Source organism: Anser cygnoides, chromosome 1 (genome assembly GCF_040182565.1).
Source record: "Anser cygnoides isolate HZ-2024a breed goose chromosome 1, Taihu_goose_T2T_genome, whole genome shotgun sequence".
Lineage (NCBI taxonomy): Eukaryota > Metazoa > Chordata > Aves > Anseriformes > Anatidae > Anser > Anser cygnoides.
The window spans coordinates 38,458,593-38,482,675 of NC_089873.1; the positions used below are offsets into that span (position 1 = coordinate 38,458,593).

At 40.1% G+C, this 24,083-nt stretch overlaps 1 protein-coding gene across 1 annotated transcript; it reads right to left on the reverse strand.

Annotated features, from left to right (window-relative positions):
* Nucleotides 1–3,942: 3,942 nt before the first annotated feature.
* Nucleotides 3,943–11,537, reverse strand: IL26 (interleukin 26). The gene is made up of 5 exons (XM_048065363.2): nt 11,253–11,537; nt 10,784–10,840; nt 9,218–9,349; nt 4,611–4,676; nt 3,943–4,525 (listed from the first exon to the last, which is right to left on the reverse strand). Exons 1-5 carry the CDS (start codon nt 11,421–11,423, stop codon nt 4,439–4,441), a joined length of 513 nt encoding a protein of 170 aa, XP_047921320.1. The 5' UTR covers nt 11,424–11,537; the 3' UTR covers nt 3,943–4,438.
* Nucleotides 11,538–24,083: the final 12,546 nt, after the last annotated feature.

Genomic DNA, 24,083 nt, shown 5'->3' on the forward strand with positions numbered 1-24,083 from the left:
CTGAAGAAGGTGCCACTTGTGGGTTGACATATAGTTAGACAAATTACTTAAATTCAGCTGGAATATATAAAAATTAGCTATCATCTGATCTGTTTAGGCCCTTTTCAAACTGTGTCTATTTTTTTCTGTGCCATCTCTGTATGGCTACATCCCTTCAAAAAACAAAGCAGCAAAGATTATTTTGAGAAGATGTTTTAAGCCACTTCAGTAATTTTGAAAAGCTGTTGCTTTTTTGTTCCAGGAACTCCTTTTCAGCACAAAGCTCATGTCCATCTTCACCTCTTGTCACAGTGAAAAACACAAATAATCCACATGCAGTCATTGCGGACATCTTCTGCAGTTTTTAATTTTCAACTCTGAACATCCATGAGGGGAGAAAAAGCAAGACTGCATGTGGTAGCTCAGCAAAATTTCCACAAGAAAAAAATCACAGAAGTCACTCAAAAATGTTGCTCATGGATTCTCTGAACTAAATGTGGAGGCTTTTCTGATTGCAGGCATCAGTTGCTGTCTTCTACGACAGAGAAGCAGCAGCTACTCCTGCTCCTGCACCCCTGAGAGCCCCTGGGACATCTGATGGAGGTCATGTTCATGGTCAGTTTTCTATTCCATACAGCAGGCCCATTCCTGCCCTGGAGCCGGCTCTTCTGCAGTGGCCATCCCATGGCAGGTGAGGCTTTCCACCACGCACTGTGCCAGGCAAGCATCCAGCAAACCTGCTCCAGGCTGTCACCAGGTCCTAGAGCATTTCCAGCTGCTTCCCTTCCCTCAGGTCCTCCCACTGCCCAGCTCACTCACACCATGGGAGAACATCCAGGCTCCTGCTCCAGCTGTGTGTGGATCCTGCCCTTCAGGGTGGTGGGGTTCTGAGACCTTCCCTGCTCTGTCTCTGCAGCTTCCTGTTAATTAAAGAGCTCTGACAGCTTTTCCCGCTCCTTTTCGCTGAATATGTCACAACAAACAGCTTCATGAAATCTAAAAGGGAGAGTTAGGACTGCATTTCAGCCTCTGAACCTCTTAACTGTCTTACTATATATATATATAGTAAATTTAAAAAAAAAAAAAAAAAGGAAAATCATTAAGATATGAATAATTTGAAAGTGATTCCACTGAGTCAGAAATGCTTTTGTTCAGTTAGTTTGTTTTATACTATAGTATGCTGAAATAAAATACGGTAACAGATATAGACGCCTGGTAAGGTACTGCAACAAAACCTAGTGTGCTGTATTCTGCAACCCCCTCTAGTAATAAAATAATAAATAATGGAATATGACATAACAGGATATATCATAATAGTAGGATACAACAGAGGATTAAATCTCAGTCTCATGATTAAATACACAAAAGTGTTCATGTGGAGCTGATATTCCTCTAGAGCAGCTGGATAAAGCAGTCTCTGACCCTTCTCAAGGGATTGGAGGGGCAGAAGGAAGCTTTCCTGGCCTCACCTCCTCCTTTTATGTAATTTCATATGTGTTCTGGATTGACATGTACCTGTCAAATTTAAAATCATAGTGTAGGATGGAGTATTAGGTTTGCTGTCTCCCAGAGTATGAAAGTTACATTCACGAGAAGAGTTTTTGTCAGGCATATCTGTTATCCATCATGAGGAACAGGTTTAAATTTATTGTGCCAGGCTGTTAGGAAAAATTTTAGCAAATAATATATTCTTCACTGATTAGATGTTTTTTGATGTGTTTGTTTGAGAATTATTTCAGCAAGTTATTTACTGTTTCATTAACTTTTATAGGAGTTCGCAACTGAATTTGTCTTACAAAATATTCTCACACTTCTCTTTTCCCCCTGTGTGCCCTGTAACTTCAGTTGCTGATGAAGCTGGAGATCAGAGATGGTGTGAAAATGATACAGGTCAAAAAAGAGTTGCTCAACGGGGAGGAGCTGTCAATCACCACCTGACTTGTTATGTGAGAGGTGCCTTTGTTTTCTTCTTGTATCATATTATTTCATCTGTATAACTGGTTTTCTGTCTTTGGAAGTGTAACAAGAATTTGAATTTACCTGAGAATCATCCATAGTGGAGACTGTTGGATTTTCTCCTCCTTTTAGAATTCTTCCAGTCATCCCTTCTTTTTACAGAACCTGTGGGATACATGTAATCATGTGAGATCATGGTAAAAGAGGAAAATGGTCAGCGAACAGAAACTACCATGTACGAATATTTCTTTACATCAACGTTAGACCACAGCATCTTCAGTGTTTACCCTAAGTGTTAACCCTAAATTGTTAACAAGTCAGGTTCTCTGGACGAGGATGGATAATATGTGATGGCTGAAGTCAACAAAGGGGCATCAACAGGCTCCTGCAAGAGAAGCGTGTGTCAGAGTCATGGCACTGACAGGTGAACTCTGGAATACACAAAGCACACAAAGTGCTTGCTTTTATTGCTGTCCCAGAACTTTAGTCAGTCAGTGGTATTCCCCAAGAGCATCCAGTATAACAGAAAAATGTCCTATATTTCAACGGATAATGAATACACTTGCTTGATGTTAATTGCTAAAATGTAAAGCTAGAAAACCAATGTCATGACAGTTCATTGCTTGTGCTGAAAGGCTCATCATGTCTTCATTGCATGACTCTTCATATGAAATTTAAGTACAAAGCAATTGCATTGTGTTCTCATTGAATATCAGTGCTTGTACCTGTCTGAAATGATTTGTTATTAAAAAGAACATTTAAAAGTACTGGGTTGCCATCAGAAGCTGGTGCTGCTGGGATTTGCTAAATGCTTTGGCATGTTCCCATAATAATGGTGTCCTTTTTTTTAAAAAAAAAAAAAAAAAAAGTATAGGGTATTAATGAGTAACTGAGTAACTTGCACATTGCAGTTTAATATTTCCTTTCTTTGGTTTTTGCCACAAGTGGTCAGTGCTGATGCAGTGTGTTGCAAAGTTGTGGAAGGAGCTGGAAGAGAAAGCCAGCCGTGCTGCAGATCTCTGAGCCATACAAAAGACCAAGGCAGATATGCTTTGTGAGAAGGGAGACGGGAGGTGGGGTTGTAAGGAGTTGCTGGAGTATGGGCTAGCAAGTAGCTCTGATCCCCACAGATGCTGATCACTAGCTAGATTCACTCATGCTTTCTCACCTCCACAACGCTGGGAAGTGATTCACAAGCTTAAAGAAGACGTGATGCTCTTCTCTCTCCTCAGCTCTCACCAGCTACAAACAACTCACCTGGATGAAGATAGCAGCCCACTGGACCTTTCACAACTTCAGGAGAACAGGTAGCCACCCTGCCTACTACTGCTCCAGCTATCACCTCTGCAGGATCCCCAGAGACCTTCTGAGTGGTCTCTGAATAAAAATGAAGGAGCATTGACCTGAGCCTGTTCAGAGAGCACATGTAGTCAGATCCTAGAGCGAAAAACATCACCTGACAGCGACCAACCACCACTACCCCTGGGCTGCAGAAGGCCACAGCACAGAGGAACGACTGTCTTGCGTTCTTCTGTATCAGCACACTAATGTGTTTAATGCTCTGGCATAACAGTCACTATGAGATTTGAAATTCTGCAGAATTTCACCCTCATGGAAGTTCAAAAAAAACTAGGAATACTTTCATTACCTAGATAGTTTCTTCTGATAAGTCTTTGCAAATGTGGGAAAACCAGAACTCTATCTTCATTCTGTACTATATGAAAGATCTTTTGGAAACAATTACCATCACTGAGTAACAACTTCCTATAAATCCCACTCACACCATCTTGCAGTCCCAATCAATGATGATCCATTTGTTGTGTTTTCTGCATTGTTTAATCTCAGACAGAACATGTGACATCTGAAGGTCATGCATGAGTCACAGACCAAAGTTTTGTCATTAATTGGAGTATATTTATTAGGTATCAATTATTAACTTAAATTAATAATAACAATAAGCAGCATAGACTTCATTTTCTTATTGATATGTAGAATGGCTTATGTATAGTTACATATCTATAGCAAACAAACAAACAAATAAACAAAAAAGAAGTATAGCTTAGGGGAAGGATTTTCAGAAGTGCTTCATGTTGCTTTGACTTGTAATTACACAGGGGTGGCACAAGGCCTGGCTGGATTGTGCCCAGTGCTCACGGGACATTTTGTCTGATCCGTGTGGGAGCAGACTTCAAGTTAGGCTCGTACAGTGTGCCCGGGGGCTGTCTGCAGCTAGCAGGCAGGTAGGGCACAAAGTGCATCATGCTGTAAACTCTCCAGAGGCTGCTCTTGCAATTGAGAGCAGGTGTAGCTGCTATGCCAGGCCAACCTTGAAAGCTTTTGAAAATCCATCTTTATGCCTCTGCATTATAGAGGCTCTCTTCCAGTGTGACAGAGCTGTTGCCAGGCCAGTTGTACATCAAGTTCTCGGTTGATTTTCAGGCCTTTTAGGTAAGGATCCATTCTTAGCACAGAGGTGGCATGTTGTCAGTCACCTCCTCGTTCCTCATAAGATGGTTTGTATGTAGGCCTGAATCCAGGGAAGGAGAATATCCAGCTCACTGATGGCCTTGTAGATTCCCTTCTCTCCAAGCTGTCAAGAAGATAAAGACATTAGAAAAGAAACCACCCACAACACTTAAGCAGCACAGGTGGGAGCTAACACCTCCTGGTCTTACCTTAAGAAATGTTGTCTTTATATTTTTGACAGCTGGAGTTAACCTTGTGGATGGAGCACATGGAAGCTGAAGGGATGAGAAGAAACCAAAAGAGCTTGTTGCACCAAAGATGCTGATGGAAAGACATAGCAGTGAGGAAGAGTCAAACCCACAGTGTGGCACCATCGGACTGCTTGTAAACCGCGTGAAATCAGCATCATCTCAGCATCTCCTGCTACTACACTTGTGTCATTTTACTTGTGTGCTTACTGGAAAATTGAGTCCACACCACAAAAACTGTAATGTGGGTATCACCACGTCTTCATATTACACTCTTTCTATTTATCTCAGGGCTCTTTACACCAGTGGCAGTTACAATTTTTGTACAGTGTGGCCTATCTCTAAAGTTCAGGTCATTCAACTTGAATTTCCAGCCTGGAGGCACTGCCAACAGGGTGTCCCCAGGCCTGGCACCCACCAAACCGGGGGGCTCCACCTGCTGTGCACCACTGCCTGCTCGTTCTGCATGCTCACAGTAAGTCCTCACTCATCACAACTCTTTTAGCTGATTTTTTTAGAGAAGTCTGGCTAAACTTTCTGAGCAGCACCTTCATCATGGCTTCCTGACTCCCCAGCTCCCTGTGCTTTACGAGAAAAAGAATCCTTCTTTTAGGGAAAAAGTGGAAAAATCTGGTATTATCCAATTTATGAAAAAAAAGACAATGTTTTGGAAAAGGAAAAAGTCAAAGATCTTGAACTCATATGAAGAGACGTCACTACTGAAATGGACAATGAGTCCATCCTTCTACCTCAAAGAGACTTTTTAAAAAGGAACACAAACATTTCTTTTCAAGTTACCTTTTGTGCATGTTTTATTTACATGAAAATGTGTATAAAAGCAGCTCGAATTTATAAACCTTAAATAATCTTCTAACTAGGTCGGAACTTCATGATCTGGGGCTTTTTTTTAAGGTACATCTGCATGATGCAGATTTCCATAGAAGTAAATTGGTAGCAGAACTGACCACTGATTTAGTGGTAAAACTGCCCCAAGTGTTAATATGCATTACAAACTCTTCTCTTCTTGCATACAGAGCAAATGAACAAATAAGCAAGCAAGCTAGTTTGCTTATTTCAAGCTATGCTGCAATCTCTGCTAAAGACCTACAAGCTCTGCCTGTAATGATTAAAAATCCTGCAGTGAATATATTGCCTTCCTGCACTCCATTCAAATGCAAGAAAAAAAAAATTCCGCAACCTCCTATTTATGTAGGAACATCATAAGCAGTTCAGAAGCAGCTTGACGCTGTTCTCAACACTGTTGTCATCCCGATAGGGCACATGAGCAAGTAAATGCGCTTTTTGTTGAGGGCAGTAGTGCTGCAGATGGATGTTCCCAGTTTCCAAGAAGAAATGTATATTCCCTTTACCATGCAATCATATTCTAAATGAAAGACCTTGATTTCACTGCAGAGAAGGGATTTAGAGATTTTGGTACCTACGTATTTTTAAAAAAACAGGACTCAGGCTCTTAAGTTATTGGAAAATGTTAATGTTTCTTTGTTTGGAAAACAATCAAACAAACAAACAAAAAAAAACACCAACAACTAGCAACATTAAAATCACGATGATAAGGTAGTAGAAAATCTTCAGTAGCGGTTTGGAAAAAAATGTTAAGATTTTTAAATAGCATGGCTATTTAACTTGGCTCTATAGCTGCCTGAATTAGAGCCAGAGTTCATGAAAGAATATAGGGTGGGTAAGTATACAAAGGTGTCACTCTTTCCCTCAATTGTATAAAGAACTCAACCCTTGAAAGAGGATGAATGCCTTATGGAAGTATGTTGCCATGGTGGAAATCCCTTCTGATAAACATCTTATAATACAACTAGATAATAAAAATTAAAGATCTTATGTAAATGGATGAATTAGATTGCTAATTTATTGGGGAATAATATGGTGGAGAAATCCCAAACTGTGTTTTAGCAGAAGATTCATTACTTTCATTCTGATCACAGTTTCTATTATTCTTTCATATGATTTCTATTGTTGGCTTTGAATTAATAAAAATTATTTAAAAATTGTTAGTTTCCAGAAATGAGATGTCTCCTAGAAAATCATGACAAGTCATCATTTCAGAAAGAGCTATTGTTTTTCTACTATAACAGGAAGTCTTTTCATTCCTACCAGTATATTTTAAGATCTGGAAATTTAAATAGTAATGTTTAGATTTGTGTTGGATAAAACACAGACACTAATTATGAAAAAGAATATAGGAGCTTTGAGAAATGCACTTGTCTCCATACAGCACTAGAAGCAAATGTATTACTATATATATTACTGTATATATTGTGTATATATATATTACTGTATTATATAAATGCATTACTATACATGATTCTATGATTCTATGATTCTATGATAGTAGCTCCAGTCACTGACGGTATATCAGAATAACTAATGTTCTAAGTTGAGTCACAGCTGATAATCTGAACTTCTCTGCGTGTACTGGCACTTGTATGGGGCGTAATTTCTTTTCCAGACAACAATGGAATCTCTTTCAATGATATTTTAACATACAATACCTGAAATTTTGACAGACACAGATAATTAAAATAGGGTGTGGAATGCTGTGAATAATGACTGTAAATTGCAACAATGTAGCACGGTTTAAATGCAGAACCTGAGAACTGGTGGAGTTTTCTCCCATTGGGGTCTGAATATTTTTATATTTTACAAATATTTTGGTTGTATTTTGTAATTCAGCACTGCAAGGAGATGTCTGAAGATACTTAGTCTTGAATAGCAAATATTTGTGTGCATGTAGAACCAATGTTTCTTTCTTATATGCCACCACACATAGAGCAGACAAAGGTATAACTCAATAACATTTCATTGACTTCTCACCCTGCCTTCACTTTTTGAAATTACCATAGACATTTACCTGGCCATTCATGGTTATATTAAACCCCAAGTCACACTTGAGATTTAGTGACACTGTCATTTGTGAGGACTACAGGTTTTGTGGAGAAAAAAAAAAATTATCCACAGGTCAAAAAGCTATAAGGCACACCCTGTCTTTATTCATCTACTCTTAAAAAAGAAGAGCCAGGTGGTAAGACCTCACAGGGGGTTCAGCAAGCTCACATGTAAGTGACAAGTCTGGGAAGAGAAATGATCCACAAGTGACACTGTCATGTTAGCATCATCCAGTAATCTATGTGTATATTTTCATTGGCAAATGTGTGCTTTAACTGCTGTCCTGGTGTCATTTGCAGGGTGAGATGATGACATGCTATTGGTAGAAGCACCTCTTCCCTGGAACACCTGGATCCACTGTCGGGACATGTTGCCAGTGGGCAACTGCTTTGACTTACAGGTATAACTGACATACGGAAACTGCTCCCTTGTGGTTTATTCCACATCATAGAATCACAAAATCCTAGGAACCATTTAGGTTGGAAAAGACCTTTGAGATCATCAAGTCCAACCATCCACCTCACACTACACATCCACCACTAAACCATGTCCCTAAGCACTGCACCCATATGTCTCTGATACCTCCAGGAACAGCAACTCCACCACCTTCCTGGGTAGCCTGTTCCAATGCCTAACCACACTTTCCATGAAGAAATTCTTCATGATATCTAATTTAAACCTCCTGTGGCACAACTTGAGGACATTGCCTTGCATCCTATCGCTTGCTACCTAAGAAAAGAGGCTGACACCCTCCTTGCTGAAACCTCCTTTCAGGTAGGTACAGAGAGATGAGATCTCCTTTCAGCCTCCCTTTCTCCAGACTACACAGCCCAGTTCCCTCAGCCACTCCTCATATGTCTTGTTTTCTGCTCCGTTCTCCAGCTTTGTCGCTCTTCTCTGGACACACTCGAGCAACTCACTATCCTTGCAGTGAGGGGCCCAAAACTGGACACGGTACTCAAGGTGTGCTCTCACCAGTGCCAAGAACAGAGGGATAATCACTTCCCTAGAGCCGCTGGCCACACTGTTTCTGATGTAGGCCAGGGTGCTGCTGGCCCTCTTGGCCACCTGGGCACACAGCTGGCTCATGTTCTGCTGGTTGATGAGCAGCACCCCCAGGGCCTTTTCTGCCAGGCAACTTTCCAGCCACTCTTCCCCAAGCCCATATTACTGCATGTCACTGCTTGCTTAGGAGATACCACCAGCTCTTTCCAGAGTATGGTGGAGCAGAGATGACATGTGAGTAAAGGTACCCAAGTCCACTGGGTATGCTGCTGAAGAAAGAAAGTATGACCAGAGTTAATGCTGTGGAAACAAAGAGCCACATTTCTCTGTTTACTCTGCATCTTTGCAGCTTTGGTGCTGAAGGGCAGTACAAGGCGACATCATCAGAAGCACCAGTGGGGAAGTGGGTTGTCTCCATAGCACCTCCGCCACCTCGCCTGCCCCCTGCACTCACTCTGAGAGGAAATGAGTGGTGTGAAACTTCCCCAGGCTCAGGGGGAAGCCCTCGGGAAGCTGGGTCCTCTGTGATGTAGGGCACACCATGACTACAAATCACCTTTTCTACTTGCTAAAAAAGTGCGATCTTGCCCTTTCTTAGCCTCTCAGATGAACAGAGGTAGTTTAGCTCTCACAAATATACTCACACATGCATTCATGTTCTCTTGCAGGACCTGGAAGGCGCTAATAACGTACAACTTTTCACTTTCCACTTCAAGATGACTGAAAACATTTTTCACGTAGAATGAGAGGACCTGGTCTCGAACACTGCAATTTGTCTGAAAACAAAGCAGGTAAGGAGCTACCAAATGAAAACCTTACAAGTCACGTATGACCTAAAATTTTCGCCTTGTAAAAATACATGTAGTTAGAAAGCATACAATCAATAGAAATATTTTCATGAACTTTAATATTCAGCTCAGCATACCCCTGTGTTTTCTGAAGGTAAGGCAAAAAGATGTTGCACTGGCACAGAAAGGAGAATTGTTAAGACTAGCCATGAAAAGAAGTGACAGCAACAAATTTAACTAATTCACAAGGAATAAATGGAAGTTGAATAGGGGAGTTAAGCCAGATCATCTTGGCCAAATTGTAGGTGCCATTGTCTGATTCCTCCACACCAGTGTCCCATGCCAAAGTGCTGTAAGGAATCCTGACCATCCCCCAGCTGTTGCTCCAGAAGAGATCAGTCATCTTGTACATGCTAGGCAATACCTTACTGAACCGTAGGATCTCTTGGACAACCAAAGGTATTTCAAATGGCTATATGCCCATTTTTATGCAACTGAACCAAGTATAGGGTGCAAAATTACCATCAGGAGGGGAAGGCAGCTGCAGATTAAGCCAGCAAAATGCAGGTGTCCACATGAATGTCCCGTGGGCAAGTGAGGAACATTTACTCCCAAGGTGATCAGTGAGATCCAGGGGAGTTCAAAGGCCAATAGGTCTCTGCTTAAGGATAAAACGACTCAATTGGCCCTGCTGACTAGATCCCTGCATAAAGGATGCTAAAATAACTCACACACTTGTGAGCTCACATACCTATAAATAGAACCCCCAAATCAGTATTTTACATGCCAAATCTTTAGGGGGTACTCTGATCTCCCTCTTCTAGAACATCTGCGGAGTTCAAAACCCAAAGCAGCTCTTGGGTGCTTGGGTTTCTTGGGTGCTCTGTAGCATTCCTGGGCCATCTGCAGTTCTGCACACCCTCAGCAGAAGGTTTCTCAGCTGCTGGGATGGTGGCTTTGGCTTTGTCCCTCATGTAAATAAGCTAATGCCTGAAAAGCATTGCTGGGAAGGACCACACACAGTAAAGCATTCACAGGAGGAGCAAGAGCTACCACAAACACACACCTCCCCAATGCGGCAAACACCCTCACCCCAACTCTCCAAGGAGAGTACCGCTGCAACCACCAAGAGACAAGTGCCTACAGCTAGGCTTTCCACATCCTCTTCTTTCTCCCCATATCACACTCACATCCCCTTCATGTCCCATAGGAAAATCACTTTCTTGGGGGGCAGAGATAACATTCTTCCTCTAAGTGAAGGGTTTCATTAAATGTACGGCTCTCATAAATACAATGTCCTTCCCAATTAAACACAGCTGACTTATGTGTCAGCTGTCATTCCTTTTGATCCCACAGTCTTATCTCTACAACCCAAAGGAAAATCAAAGCAAGAAAATGGAAAAACGGTTGTATAAATCTTACCATAAACAGCACTTTTGTTGTCTTTTTTAGAAGTCTTGTGTTCTTGATGAGATCCTTCTGTAAAATACAGTGTGCTAGTATTAATTAATCTAAGAAGAGGAAGGAAAAGAGAGCTTTGTCTAGTTGGTACAAAACTTCCTTCTGCAGTAGTGTTTCATACCAAGGTTCTTTGGGTGTTGTAGTAGCAATAATTATAAAAATGATAATCTTATTCAGATGTAGAATGAGGACTCAACAAATCTATGCTCCAATCCCAGCCTAGCTACAAACTTCTTCCATGACCTTGGTGAAATCATTCCACCTCTCTATGCATCTTCTTTTTTTCCATCTTTATGAAAGGAGTAGCATTTCCCTGTCTCTCAAGACCACAGAGATTATTCAGCTTATTAAAGTTTCCAGGTGGTCAATAATGAAGCTGCCAAAGAAGCATCCATAAATAAATAAACTTCATCTAGTGGGATCAACTTACAGGAACAGATGATTTTAAACTAGTTGCCTTGATATACAGGTTCTCTGTCACTTGGGAGAGGAGTCCTTTTCGGCAGATATGCTTTCCTGTAGGTGACTTTTTGCCTTCCACAGTGAAAAGACAAAGTAGAACTAAAAAATGCCCAGATCTGAAAATAGAATATACTTTCATCTTCGCTCCCAAATCTTCGTGCCTCTACAGTCACAGCAGCGTATGTGATACAGCAAGACTGGTTAGACGACAGAGGTTAACCTAATTTTGTTAACCCTCAAAGCAGCTTCTGCACTGAGATGCTCATGTAGATAACCTATTGCTCGTGTGCTGGCTGATCAGTATTGTTGCTGCGCTTTTTTATACATCTTGCTCCACTTTCAACAAATTTGACCACAATCATCTGTGACGTTTTCTAAACGATATCTCCATATTTACTGGCAGCAAGGTCAAGGTTTCCAAGAAAGAAGAACTTCCCTCTCATGTGAGAAGTTTTCTTTCATTTAAGTGGTGGTCAAGTGAGAAAAAAATTGTTGAGCTGGTTAGTTTGGTTTCGTAACAAAGTATACCTAATGTGTGATTTTTTTAAATTTTTTTCCACAAAACCTTATGGTAGCACTTTTGTAAAAGGTAATGGCCCAAAGGGAAAAAAAAATCAGTGTTAGTTTAACTGAGAAGTTTCAGAAAATCAGTTATCTATAAGGAAGCTGGACTATCCTGCCTTTAAAAATTCATTGCCTAGACTTTAAGAAGTGTTTTGTTTTCAGGGTATGGCAGCTAGTAGCAAATGATCTTGCTATTTTAATCTCTTGAATTAGTCTTCTACTGGGGCAAGATTTGTACCTATAGAAGCAGCAGGCTATGTATTGTGAAACAGAGGGCTCCAGCAAGGGCTCTGCTCAAGGACCAGGGCATGCCTGGCTATGAGGCTGCTTCAAAAGACCACCAAGAACCAAAGGTTGCTGGAAAATGGCATGTAGGGTCCCAACATACCCACCACAAAGGCAGTAAAATTTAAACCATAGAGTCAAATGCTCACTTTTCTACAGTCATGCTCAAACATAGATTGGTCAGTCTATATCTCTAGCCTGCTTTTGAGACAGCCAAATGCTTAGAGCTTCAGAGCTGTCTGAAGTGAAGCTGGAAGAATGGGATAAATTCATCTCATGTACCACTCAATTAATGCAAGGAACATCACATCAAAGATAGACTTGGAAATCCTGAAGCAGCACCAGCAGTATGATGCTGTTAAGCCGAGAACTGGTGTAAATCAGCCATCAAGACCCCTAGGACTAGCTGAGGTGTATGCAAGAAATGGGAGAAAGCAGCTTTTGGTCCAGCATAGCAATTCTTCAGCCTACATTGATACCAGCTCTGGGAGAAAGAAGGATGAGATGAGCTAGATTATAAACTCACCCCAGCCTGGATCCCACTAGATATTTATACAAATAAATGTACATAGCCTCCAGGCCAAGCTGGACTTGAATGTGGCTCCAGGGATCCGAGGATCATGGAAGCTCTAGCAAGTCCAGAGGAGGGCCATGAAGATGATCAGAGGGCTGGAGCATCTCTCTTATGAAGACAGGCTAGGGGGGTTGGGGTTGTTCAGCCTGGAGAAGAGAAAGCTGTGGGGAGACCTTATAGTGGTCTTCCAGTACCCAAAGGGGGCCTACAGGAGAGCTGGGGAGGGACTCTTTGTCAGGCAGTGTAGTGATAGGACAAGGGGGAATGTTTTAAACAAAAAAAGGGTAGGTTTATAATAGATATAAGGAGGAAATTCTTTACTGAGAGGGTGGTGAGGCAGTGGAACAGGTTACCCAGAGAAGCTGTGGATGCCCCATCCCTGGAGGTGCTCAAGGCCAGGCTGGGTGGGTCTTTGGGCAACCTGGTCTAGTGGGAGGTGTCCCTGACCATGGCAGGGGGTTGGAACAGGGATCTTTAGTGTCCCTTCCAACCCAAACCATTCTATGATTCTATGATCCCACCTGTAACAGCTCCTGGAAAAGGGTTTAAGCACACAACTACCCACACATCCCATTAGCTTCACCAGTGCTGAAGAGCTCTTGGGGTCCAGGCCGAAAGAGGGCTGCCAAGAGAGAGCTTAGACTTTTGGTAAGTGGAGATGATAGAGACCTGATTCCCTGCATGCATTGTAGTGCTCATTTGAACTATGGTCTGTGCTTAAGCTCTCTAAATGCTGTCAGACTTGCTTAATGAGATACACAAAACCTCAGCATACAACATATATGGACGGAAGGTTAACCACTTGCTCCAAGTTTCTTCCTAGAAAAGGATCTCAGGCAACTGCAAGAGTAGAGTCAGAACGCAAAACTGCCTCAGCTTCCCCAAGGTGTGGTACTCCCTGGTCAACAGTTTTCCTCTAAATGGAATAAATGGGTCATGCAGCCAGTCTATAATGGCTTTTCACAAGAAAATCAATAATTTTCAACATCTCTGAAACTTCTGTTGCTGGAAAACCCTTGAGCCCACAAGTTTCATTTTGTCTGTTCTGTGAGCTCCTATGCTTGGAGGGCTGTAGTAGTAATACCATTGCATTGGGCTCTAAAGAGCTCCTCAGGTGAATGAGCAAACACCTTGATGGATCTGGCTAACTTTTAAACTGAGTGGTGTAAACAAATGCAGATGGATGTAGAAGTATGCTGTCCATATTACATACTGATAATATAAGATATAGGGTTTCCTTAGCATTCCTGACATAGAAGGATGGTGGGTACCATTTAATATCAGATCCTGTACAGTTACACTCCACCTCTTCTGAAATGCCTACTTAGTTATCAGTCAGAGAATAACCATTATCCATTAACTTTCTGTTCCCTGTTCAGAGCAAAGTTGTTTTTTTTTTTTTTGGGGGGTCTCATTTAGTGTTCCGTAGTACCACTACATTTTAGTGCCACTTTGGCTCTCAGGCATAATTATGATTATAAATAATATAGAATAACAAAGAACTGGTATTACGCCATGTTTTAAAGTTGCATGAGGTAGAGGAAGAAACAAATTCAGGGACACAGACCTTTTAGAAATGAACAGTGAAAAGATCTGCAAAGCTTTGTGTGGATGGTGGAACTGATATACCCAGAGCCAGTCTGAGGACAGTAGTAAAACACACAACAGAGCATGTTGACTTCCAGACGAAAGACAGAAACTATGGAAATTTAAGGAGACCACCCTAGTGAAAATGGGCTCTTACGTTATGGAGAATTTTAGATGCACAGTATTGTAAATACTTAAAGAGCAATACAATACTGACGGCACATGAAAAGTTCATGTATTACATAAATACAAGTTGTGTAAATTTTAAAAAGAATAAGAAAAACTAACAGAGTAGCCAACATATCAGAGAAGAAAATCTTGCCTGATTTGCCCTGGCTAGGGACAAAGTTTCAAAGAAGGCTGCAAGTAATTTACAAATGCAAAGCTCCATACAAATACAAGGCCAGTGCATGAGCACCAGCTTGGAGAAGATCTTTTCTTCACTAACTTACTGAGAATCATTGAACTGAACCATGGAATTATTTTGACCTGTGTGAGTTAAGTAGATACCATTAATATTAAACTCTCTTTATCTATGTAAAACATGCAGATACATCTATGATTGCTACAAAGTTCTTACCCTATTTAAGGTAACAAACATGTCATCTCATTGTTTTACAGCTTAGTTGGCTTTCTGATCTGCATCCAGAAAAAGCCCCAACTAATTTCTTCTGAATCTTTTCACCTTTCACATTTTCTGTTTATTCAATTTCCTGTTAGTGTAACTATAACTAAATTAGCTGTATGCTTCCTATAAATGTTAATGACACTTGTTCACCTGCTGCTAACCTTATCTTATGCTATTTCTTAATCCCATAACTTTTGTTCTCTTCTCCTTAGATATCTTACTCAATTCACTTTGATCTTCTGAAAAATAGTAGGTCTACATGAAGATCTGTGGTATTTATGCTCCAAAATTTGATTTGATAAGTAACAACGAAGTCTACTGAGATTTTTCAAGAATTGAGGATAATAATACCTATCCTACTATAGGACTCAAAAAAACGAAATATTCTAGTGCCTCCATCATAGAGAGAAGCTTGGAGTGGAGAAGCTCCTATCACCCAGAGATGATTCTGCAATCTTCTGAACAGGATTGTAATGAACATAAGCATATAGCTAAGCCTGAAATACCCACAGAAATGCCCAACACTGCTCCTTTTAACCTTCTTTTACCATCCGAAGTGATAGCAAACTTCAGCGCTGGTTTAGATTTTTTCACAATTAATGAACAATTATGAGCCAAGTTTTCAGAGAAAGAGAAGAGAAGAGAAGAGAAGAGAAGAGAAGAGAAGAGAAGAGAAGAGAAGAGAAGAGAAGAGAAGAGAAGAGAAGAGAAGAGAAGAGAAGAGAAGAGAAGAGAAGAGAAGAGAAGAGAAGAGAAGAGAAGAGAAGAGAAGAGAAGAGAAGAGAAGAGAAGAGAAGAGAAGAGAAGAGAAGAGAAGAGAAGAGAAGAGAAGAGAAGAGAGAAGAGAAGAGAGAGAGAAGAGAAGAGAAGAGAAGAGGAGATGCAAACTGAAACCGGGAGAGTGTACGAAAGGCTGCAAAAATTTGACACCTAGGATGGGATGTCTGGTGCCTTTCTCATCCCTAAGTATAAAATCACTACAGTTGTTCCCATGGCATACCCACACTACATGGTGCCTGCCTGGGTGCTCTTCAACTGCCTTTGTTGAATATATCACAGAATCACAGAATGGTTGAAGTAGGAAAGAACCTCCGGAGGCCACCTGGTCCAACACCCTGCTCAAGCAGGGCCACCCAGAGCAAGTTGCACAGGACTACGTCCAGGTGGCTTTTGAAGATCTCCAAGGAGGAGACTCCACAGCCTCTCTGGGCAGCCCGTGCCATACTCAGGCACCCACACAGTAAAGAATTGCTTCCTGGTGTTTAGATGGAACCTCTTGCGTTCTGGTTTGTGACCATTGCCTCTTGTCCTGACACTGGCACCACTGAAAAGAGTCTATCTCCATCCTCTTTACACTCTCGCTTCAGATATTTCAATAAGAAAGATTCCCCATTCTCCTCTCCCCTCCCCCTCCCCAAGCCTCCTCTTCTCCAGGATAAGCCATCCCAGCTCTCTCAGCCTCTACTCAGATGAAAGATGCTCCAGCTTCTTAATCTTATTTGTGACCCTGCACCAGCAGGACCATGTGTCCAACACACTCAGAATTTTTTCACTCTATGCCTTAGATGAACTTCATAAAAATTTTAAGGCATCAAGTAAAGCAGTAATCAGACTCAAACCTAGGCAAAAAAAAAAAAAAAAAAAAAGTACAACCACAATTACATTTCCTCTGGGCATTTGCATCTCTTTGCACATTATGAGTAACATCTTGTGATTAAGCCTCAAATGTGAATTGCTATAAAACATACTGGTAATGCCCTCTCATCTTCTCATCTTCAAGGAAAGGCACAAATTGTTTCAAGTGGTGGGTGTCCCTGGGTTACTGGTCTGGTTCTCTGTTTCAGTGTGGTAACAGATGGCCAATAACTGTCTGCCAAGCTAGTCTTACTTCAGCTACCTGATAAGAAGGCCTCAGGATGCTGTCACTCCAGAGACAGTTTACAGAGTGTGCTCATAGTCCAATTTGAAATCATCAAGGTACTAAACCTAAAATTTCCCTCCGTGCACAGAAAATAAGCAGTAGTTTAAGTTTTCAAAGCAGCAGTGAATCATTATGGCCAACAATTAGCTGTCTCAGAAGAATGCAAAGCACCCCCTGAATATTTCAAGACGCTGTTCAAATATCTCCAGCTGTGTAATTAAAAATCAGTAATCACTTCATGACTAGAAAAGGATTTGTGTTTGACATAAAACCTTTATACAGATATCCTTTACTAGTCACATCATTGTAGTCTGTTGGGGAGATTGTTATTTGAGAGGAATGATTATTGAATATGAAAGCAGATTCATATTGTCCCAATCAACCCATTACAAGCTCTCACTTAATGGCAGTGATTCAGCTTCTATACTCTTTAGAAAATGTGAGTTTGATCCCCACCATACTCTTTAAGAAAATCCCTGTACAGAGGTATTATTGCACAGTTTACAGAGATGGTTGGCAGAAACAGACAGCTCAGCTTTCCCACGTAGACAGACGGCTGTTCCAAACTCTTTACTTTCTCTTGCACATAGAAGAGTATTCAGAAGCCTGTGACCTGCTTTCTCTTGAAATTTCATTACAGCTTTATAAAACGGTTATACTAAAATTGTAAAAGGAAAAAGCAAACCGCGTGGAAACCTGGGCACGGTTCTGGGGGAGGAGGGTGCCTACATCTAGGCTGGTAGAAGTGGGTCATTATGTACAGCACCGCTTTTACATCCAAGAGCTTCTGTCTCCTTCCATCTTTGTACCCAACTTTTCAGCTTTTTCTCTTTCCTTCATTTTTTCTTACCCTTCTTGTCTTGTATTCTATTTTTTTACAGTTTTAAAATTTAATTTTTAAAGCTTTTTCCCCTCTGTTCTCTTATCCCAGTACATCACTGAGCAGCTTGGCAATGCCGGCCGAGGATGGCCAGATGGCTCTGTGAGTAATGTCGACTGGGAGCTGGGCTAGACGATTGTGAAGCTGCAGAAGCTGATTTCTTGGTGTTGGGAATGAATGTTGTATCCTGGCTGCTATTGGACTGACTGCTACAGGATGTCTGCAAACTTGGTTCTCCAACAGTAGCATCAGAAAATAACAGCAAGGGAAGCAATGGCACAGTAGGCAATAACAAGATTTTCTAGAGCATTTTTCCTCTGGAGGTACCATCCTCCCTCTGGTGAACTTAAACCTATTGGTAATGGTTGTGGTTCCTTCAGTTACATTTCCCTTGGAAGTAGCCCCCATTTGGTCTGTGACCCGAAGTCAGAGATTGCTGCCGTGGTGGCATCTCTTCAGCTTTTGTTCAACAGCCCCTTAACATCTCCGGATTTCTCCAGTTCCCACTGTGTATCTGCTTTCTTTGTGAAGTGCTGCTTTCAATCTCATTAGTAGGGGCCTTTTTTTGTGGAAAATATAATTGTCAGATAAGATCACATTTCACACTTTTTTGCTACAGAAGATATAGGAGCTGAATAATGAATCACTCACACAGGGTTCATTTTCCAAAACATGTAAAATCCTGCTGGCACAGGCCACATAAATAAACACCAGTGAAGTACTTGAAGGTGGAGTATAATCTACATTTCTTGTTGGCAGTATTTATATAAAAGAGATTGCATTGTAAAGACTTTAAAAGTTATAGGAAAAAAAGAAAAAAGAAAAAAAGAAAAAACATAAAATATGAGTAGCACATAGACAGATGTGCCAAATGTTAAAATATGAGTTGACATTTTGACTTAAGATTAGGGAAATTTTGAGTTTGTTTGTTTGTTTTTCCAATCTAAAAAGAAAAAAAACAAAGTTTTTACTTTGTTACCATCTAAAATATCATTGCTTATTACAATTAGTATTATTTAATTATTAATTATGACAGTAATTAGATCTAGAAACCCAGGAGAAAACAATGAAATTCACATTTCCTACATCATTTAAAAGTCTTTTTTAGAAACTTAAGAGAAAATAAAATACTGATTATATCTAACTTTGGATAACTTGCTTGTCTGAAGTTTTACTCTTTTGTTTATTTTTAGGCTTTATTCCTCACTTAGTCTGGAGCCAATATGTAAAATCATGCAAAACACTTTAAAATACAAAAGATATGTTTAACGAATAACTTATTTAAGAAAGCATAAATATTTCAACTTTTAATTTTTGCAGATTTAGTAAAGCTTTTATGGAATGTTTATGTGCAAAATTTTAATTACAGACCTGAGCATTGACCTTAAATACTCCCACATATTCCATTAACTTTGTACCTGTAACAGAAGTTTAAAGTATCTAATATGTTCGTAGGACTGAATTTGAAACTAATTAGAAAATTGTTGATGTCCTCATATAGAAATAACAACTTTTTTATGTATATGAAGATAGATAGATTCATAGCTTCCAGTGAACAATCAATAAATACTGATTCTTTTTTTCCCATTTCTGAAGAACCATACTGGGCTTTTTGAATTTCCAGGAGAAAGTCAATACTTACGTAGAAAAGCAGCAAAAACATTCACTTCTTCATAAAACTCGTCTTCTGTCAGAAGAAAACAATAAAATATTCCAGTGGAAAAGGCCTCCAGAGAGAGAGAGAGAGACAAATCCTTTCTCATCATTCTTATTATTCTTTGAATTTGTTACATCAGCAGAAAAAGGCTAGATCTATACCTCTCCTCATGGGCTGGGTAAATTTCAAAACAACCTTGATTTTAGTGTCTTTTTTCCAGCTCTAATTAAATCTTTCAGTATTTTTAACCAATTGGGAAGAAGCTTTTGTCAGTTTCACTGAAAACAACAGTGTATGTTGGCCCAATACCAGATAAACTCCCCTGGGATTTTTAAACCTTTCCTCACATTTCCAGTTTAGATTATTAGATTATTTGAAAGCAAATCTTTTCACAGAAGAATTCCTTCCCTTGAGAAGGAGTGTTTTCCCAGTAAATTTACCTTCACTCCAATTAGCAGATCCATAAAAATCAGATTTCTTTTGCTTTGGTATTCAACCATGATGCTTCAAAACTTTCAGGCAAGCCCTGAAAAGAATATCAGGTCTGAAATATTTGATCAAACCTTTGAATTCTACTGAGGTTTGCTCTTACTAATCTGTCACTTCTGAAAACAAACATTTTATTTATCACAGCAAAGAACAAGAGATACTTTATCAATCTGCAACCTCTCTTTTATCTCAGTTATGATAATGAGGTTACAGAATAAACCTAACCTTCTTGGCCAGAACTTCAGATTGCGGCTCTAAGAAATTCTCTGTTTTACTTTTCGGAAATGTAGAAAAGATGAGTTGCTCCCTTCTTCCTATTTTCAGAGAAACCTCACATGTTCATCTCACCTAAAACACATTCTTTATTATTAATTGTTCATTTCCAGCGTCATTGGAAACATTGCACACACTGAAGTTTGTAAGTGCAAGTGACATTAAAATAGCAACGGAAAACAGTTAAGAAATGAAAAATGAAATCTAAATTTATTGCCATAATGTTTCCAAAGTAAAATACAATAGATGAAGCTATTTATTTCTGGTTCTCTCTCTTGCCAGTAGCTTGACCTGGGAGCAACATAACTCCCTGCAGTTCACAGCTGGAATTTGTCATGCCTGGCCATAGACCTCTGGAGGCTGGATCTCTGAGTGGAGGATGGATCTCTCATCACCTAGGGTTCCCTCTATGGCTGGTGGAGGGGAATGGGCCCTCAGAGGATGCCTCACCTCATCTGCCTGACATCCTTGCTGATGCGGGAGCTGGAGATGTCTGTCTACATCACAGGCTCTGTGGAGACCTGTGGGCACCAACTGAGAGTTTGTTGGCTAGTCTTCTGGCACCCAAGGTAGAGGTGACTGATACAAGGCCATTATCAAAATGAGGAAACCATGTGGTGTTTTACCAGCTTGTTGGATCAGAGGGATTTGTTTTGCATTCCCAGTCACTGCCCAGAAGTCCTTGTCACTTAACTGAATCATTGGCAGATTCAAAATGATGCCACAGTTGAGTAGCTCCCTGTTTTGAAGGCTTCAGCCTCACACATCAAGTTAAATCAGAAAGTTGGTGTGTAAGGAACTGTCTTGCATTTTCTGAGACACACAGGGGTCCCAACAAACCAAGATACTTTTCTGAATGTTATGCAACCTCTATTACATATAACAGCAATGATCATTGTGTTGATGTTAACAAATTCATCCCTACAAATTAATCATATTTTTTGCCAAGTTCTGTGCTTGACAAACAAGTATTGCCCATTTTTGTGTTACTTGAAGAAGAATGAACTTCAGATCTGTTAAACTCTAAATCTGGGATTATCTACCTAAAATGTCAGTTATTGAAATTGTTTATGATTAAACATGACAAGGGGAGAGAAAATCTGAATTTTCTTCTGTTGTTCAAGACTGACAGAAGTTACATTATAAAGGAGAACTATAGGAATTGGTCAAACCAGGAATTTTAGAGACATGTTTGATAACAAGTATTAAGCCAAGACAAAGTCTGGATAGTTTTAGAACAACAAACAAACAAAATAAAGGTCTCTGCAACGACAAACAGTGTGTAATCTTTATTTTGGAGCCTTTGTTTCCCAAATAAATGTCAATATGGTGAACTTTCTGGAACAAGCCTTTCCCTGAAGCAGTCCAGTTTCTCACATCTATCTAACACTTGTGTTCAAATCTTTCGTCTTTTCTGTGTAATAAAATTAAGTTGATACACATACAAACAACAAGCCTTATCTTGAAGTCAATAGGAAGTTTCTTTCTATATTCTGTGGAGCAAGACCATATACATGATGACCTATCCATTGGGGAGATCTTACACATCATGGCCTAATGCAAAAGACAAATCAGAAAGTCAATCTTCAAGAATGCATAACTTTCAGACTTTGACCCAGACAAAACTGTCCATTGCTTTCACAGTTGGAATCAACCAAACAGAATATCGTCACCACTTCTTAAACATACTGTTGGGTTTGGAAGTGTTCCTCTTTTGGAAAAATCTTTAAATTGATACAATTTGGCAGTTTTTGGAACACAATATCTTTTCCATTCAGTCATTTGAAACTAGGGCTACAATTTCACACTGATATGCCTTAATGGTTCTCATGAATTAATTTGTTGAAGATAAATGGGCAGTACTTCTCAGGATAATTTTTTAAATTTCTCTCCAGAGTTGGAAAGCTGTAGGAATACCTTCTTTTCTAAACCATTCATGAGTGTATTCCAAATGAAAGACAGCAATCAATATCTGTGAATTTGGCCAGAGATTTGGAATTTAATGGTTAAGCAGAGAGAGGGATTTCCTAGACTTCAGAAGAAATCGTTTCGCTAACACAGTAATATAATACTTTTGCTAGTGGTGAAATTCATACAGTTCATCTGATGAGGTCTGGCTATGTGTAAACCCAGAAAAAGTTGTTACAAATGGATATGAGTTTAGAACCACATGCGGCCCCAGAGATGCCATCAGCCTTAACACAGTTTGTATTTAGTCATTTACCTCACTCAAATAAAACTTCCTAACAAATTCTTGAAAAACATTGAATCCTGGTCTGGACCCCATGAAAGGCTGCATGACTTTCCTACCTACATGTGCTGGTTTATGCACCATGTCATAGGTAACTGCCTGCCAAAAATCCCTGGAGTCCCACAGGACTGCACTATAGGTTTTCCTTCTTTCCATGGGCTCTACCTTCTTGGAAGCATCAGTAATAAGCCTGAGGTTGACTTTAATGTCTCTACCAATCCTGCTTCATGTTAGCAGGCCAGTACTGCTCCAGATCACACCAGTTTTACAAACATCCATTGGCTACTGATGATGGCTATGACTGAAAAGGCACAGCCTATCAGGAATGTATGGTTATTCAATGCAGTCTGTACCTTCTTCAAAGCAGAGTTCAGCTAATTGTGTTTTAAAGCACAGGCTGATATAGTCACATGCTGCTGGTTAACCATTGGGATAGCTTCAGCTTCAGCTCTTTGCAACCTCTAAAATATACTTCCAGCAGCAAACTGGAAATATCAACACTTTCTTATTCTAGGTCACTTAAAGAGTATATATTCAGACACTGAATATGTAAATCTCATAACTGAGTAAAACTCAATATAATATATTTAACAGAGGTTTCTTAAACTGTCACCAATACTTACTCAGCAGGATGTGGAAACTTCTCTTCATGCTTTGGGTTCCCCTGTCTTCTCTATATGAAGTTTCAGAGTTAGCTTAAATGTTTTATAATTATCTATGTAGCAAAAAAGTGCCTGTTCCGGTCCCCTAATGTAAGTGAAGGGGAGGGAGGAAAAGTCCACAGAAAGTAAATCTGTCCTTTTTTTTTTTGCCTTTTAAAAGGTCCCCCAGTCTCTACAACGGAGGTGTCCTCAACAAAGGATGTGGAGCAAACGCCCTCCCTAACAACGCTAAGTTAAGAACCTCTGGGAATTACAAATAGTCCATAACTTGGCCAGGGTAGCGGTGAGGAAAGGAAAATAGGGCAACGGAAATTGTGCGAACAACAGGGTTTCTGTTTGGTGACCCAACCGAAAAATTAAACCAAAAAAAAATCATTTTGGGTCAGCCCAAAGTACTTGTCAAACTCAAAATGAAAGAACTCATTTTGCTTTCGTACCTCTTTTCATTGTTTGAGAAAAAATGTAGGTAAAATTCTAAACCAAAACAGTATTTTGAAGTATAAAACTGAAATATTTTATTTGGGAAATGTCAAAATTCAATACTTCAGCGTGATTTCCCTTTTCTGAGCTGTAACTATTGACCGAAATGAAACCCAGCTTATCTGACTCAAATTACTTCTTTATTTCCTTTTTGTTCAGTAATTGTTTGTCCCAGACATTTCCTTGGTTGTAAGGGAAATCTCCGACTTCTACTTCCTTTGTCTGTTCAAAACTGACCGTCAACCAGCATCCTTCACACGCCCACAAGCCACGCATACCCTGCAAGAAAATCTATGTAGGAAATTCTGCAAAATTTGCCGTGTGGCATTTTCAGGGTTCCGGCTCACTAGGTTACCATGGCAAAGTCTTCCATCTGATGGTTTTCCAGGTTGAGGAAGTTGATACATAAATTACTATCATTTACACCGGTGAACAAAAGGTTTATTTGGGTTTACCCCAGGGTGGAAAGCTTGAGAGATTTGACGTGTCTGGGTAGGACAGCTCAAAAAGGACAATGTGGAAGGGACCTAGAGGAAGTAGAAGAAAGA

Coding starts and splice junctions, on each gene's coding strand:
- IL26 (XM_048065363.2), bottom strand. CDS start 11,423: ATGAAAGTATATTCTATTTTCAGATCTGGGCATTTTTTAGTTCTACTT. Junction 4,677..9,217: donor AAGAGAACATGAATGCATGT/GTGAGTATATTT, acceptor TCATCCCTTCAG/CTTCCATGTGCTCCATCCAC. Junction 4,526..4,610: donor TAAAGACAACATTTCTTAAG/GTAAGACCAGGA, acceptor TCTTCTTGACAG/CTTGGAGAGAAGGGAATCTA.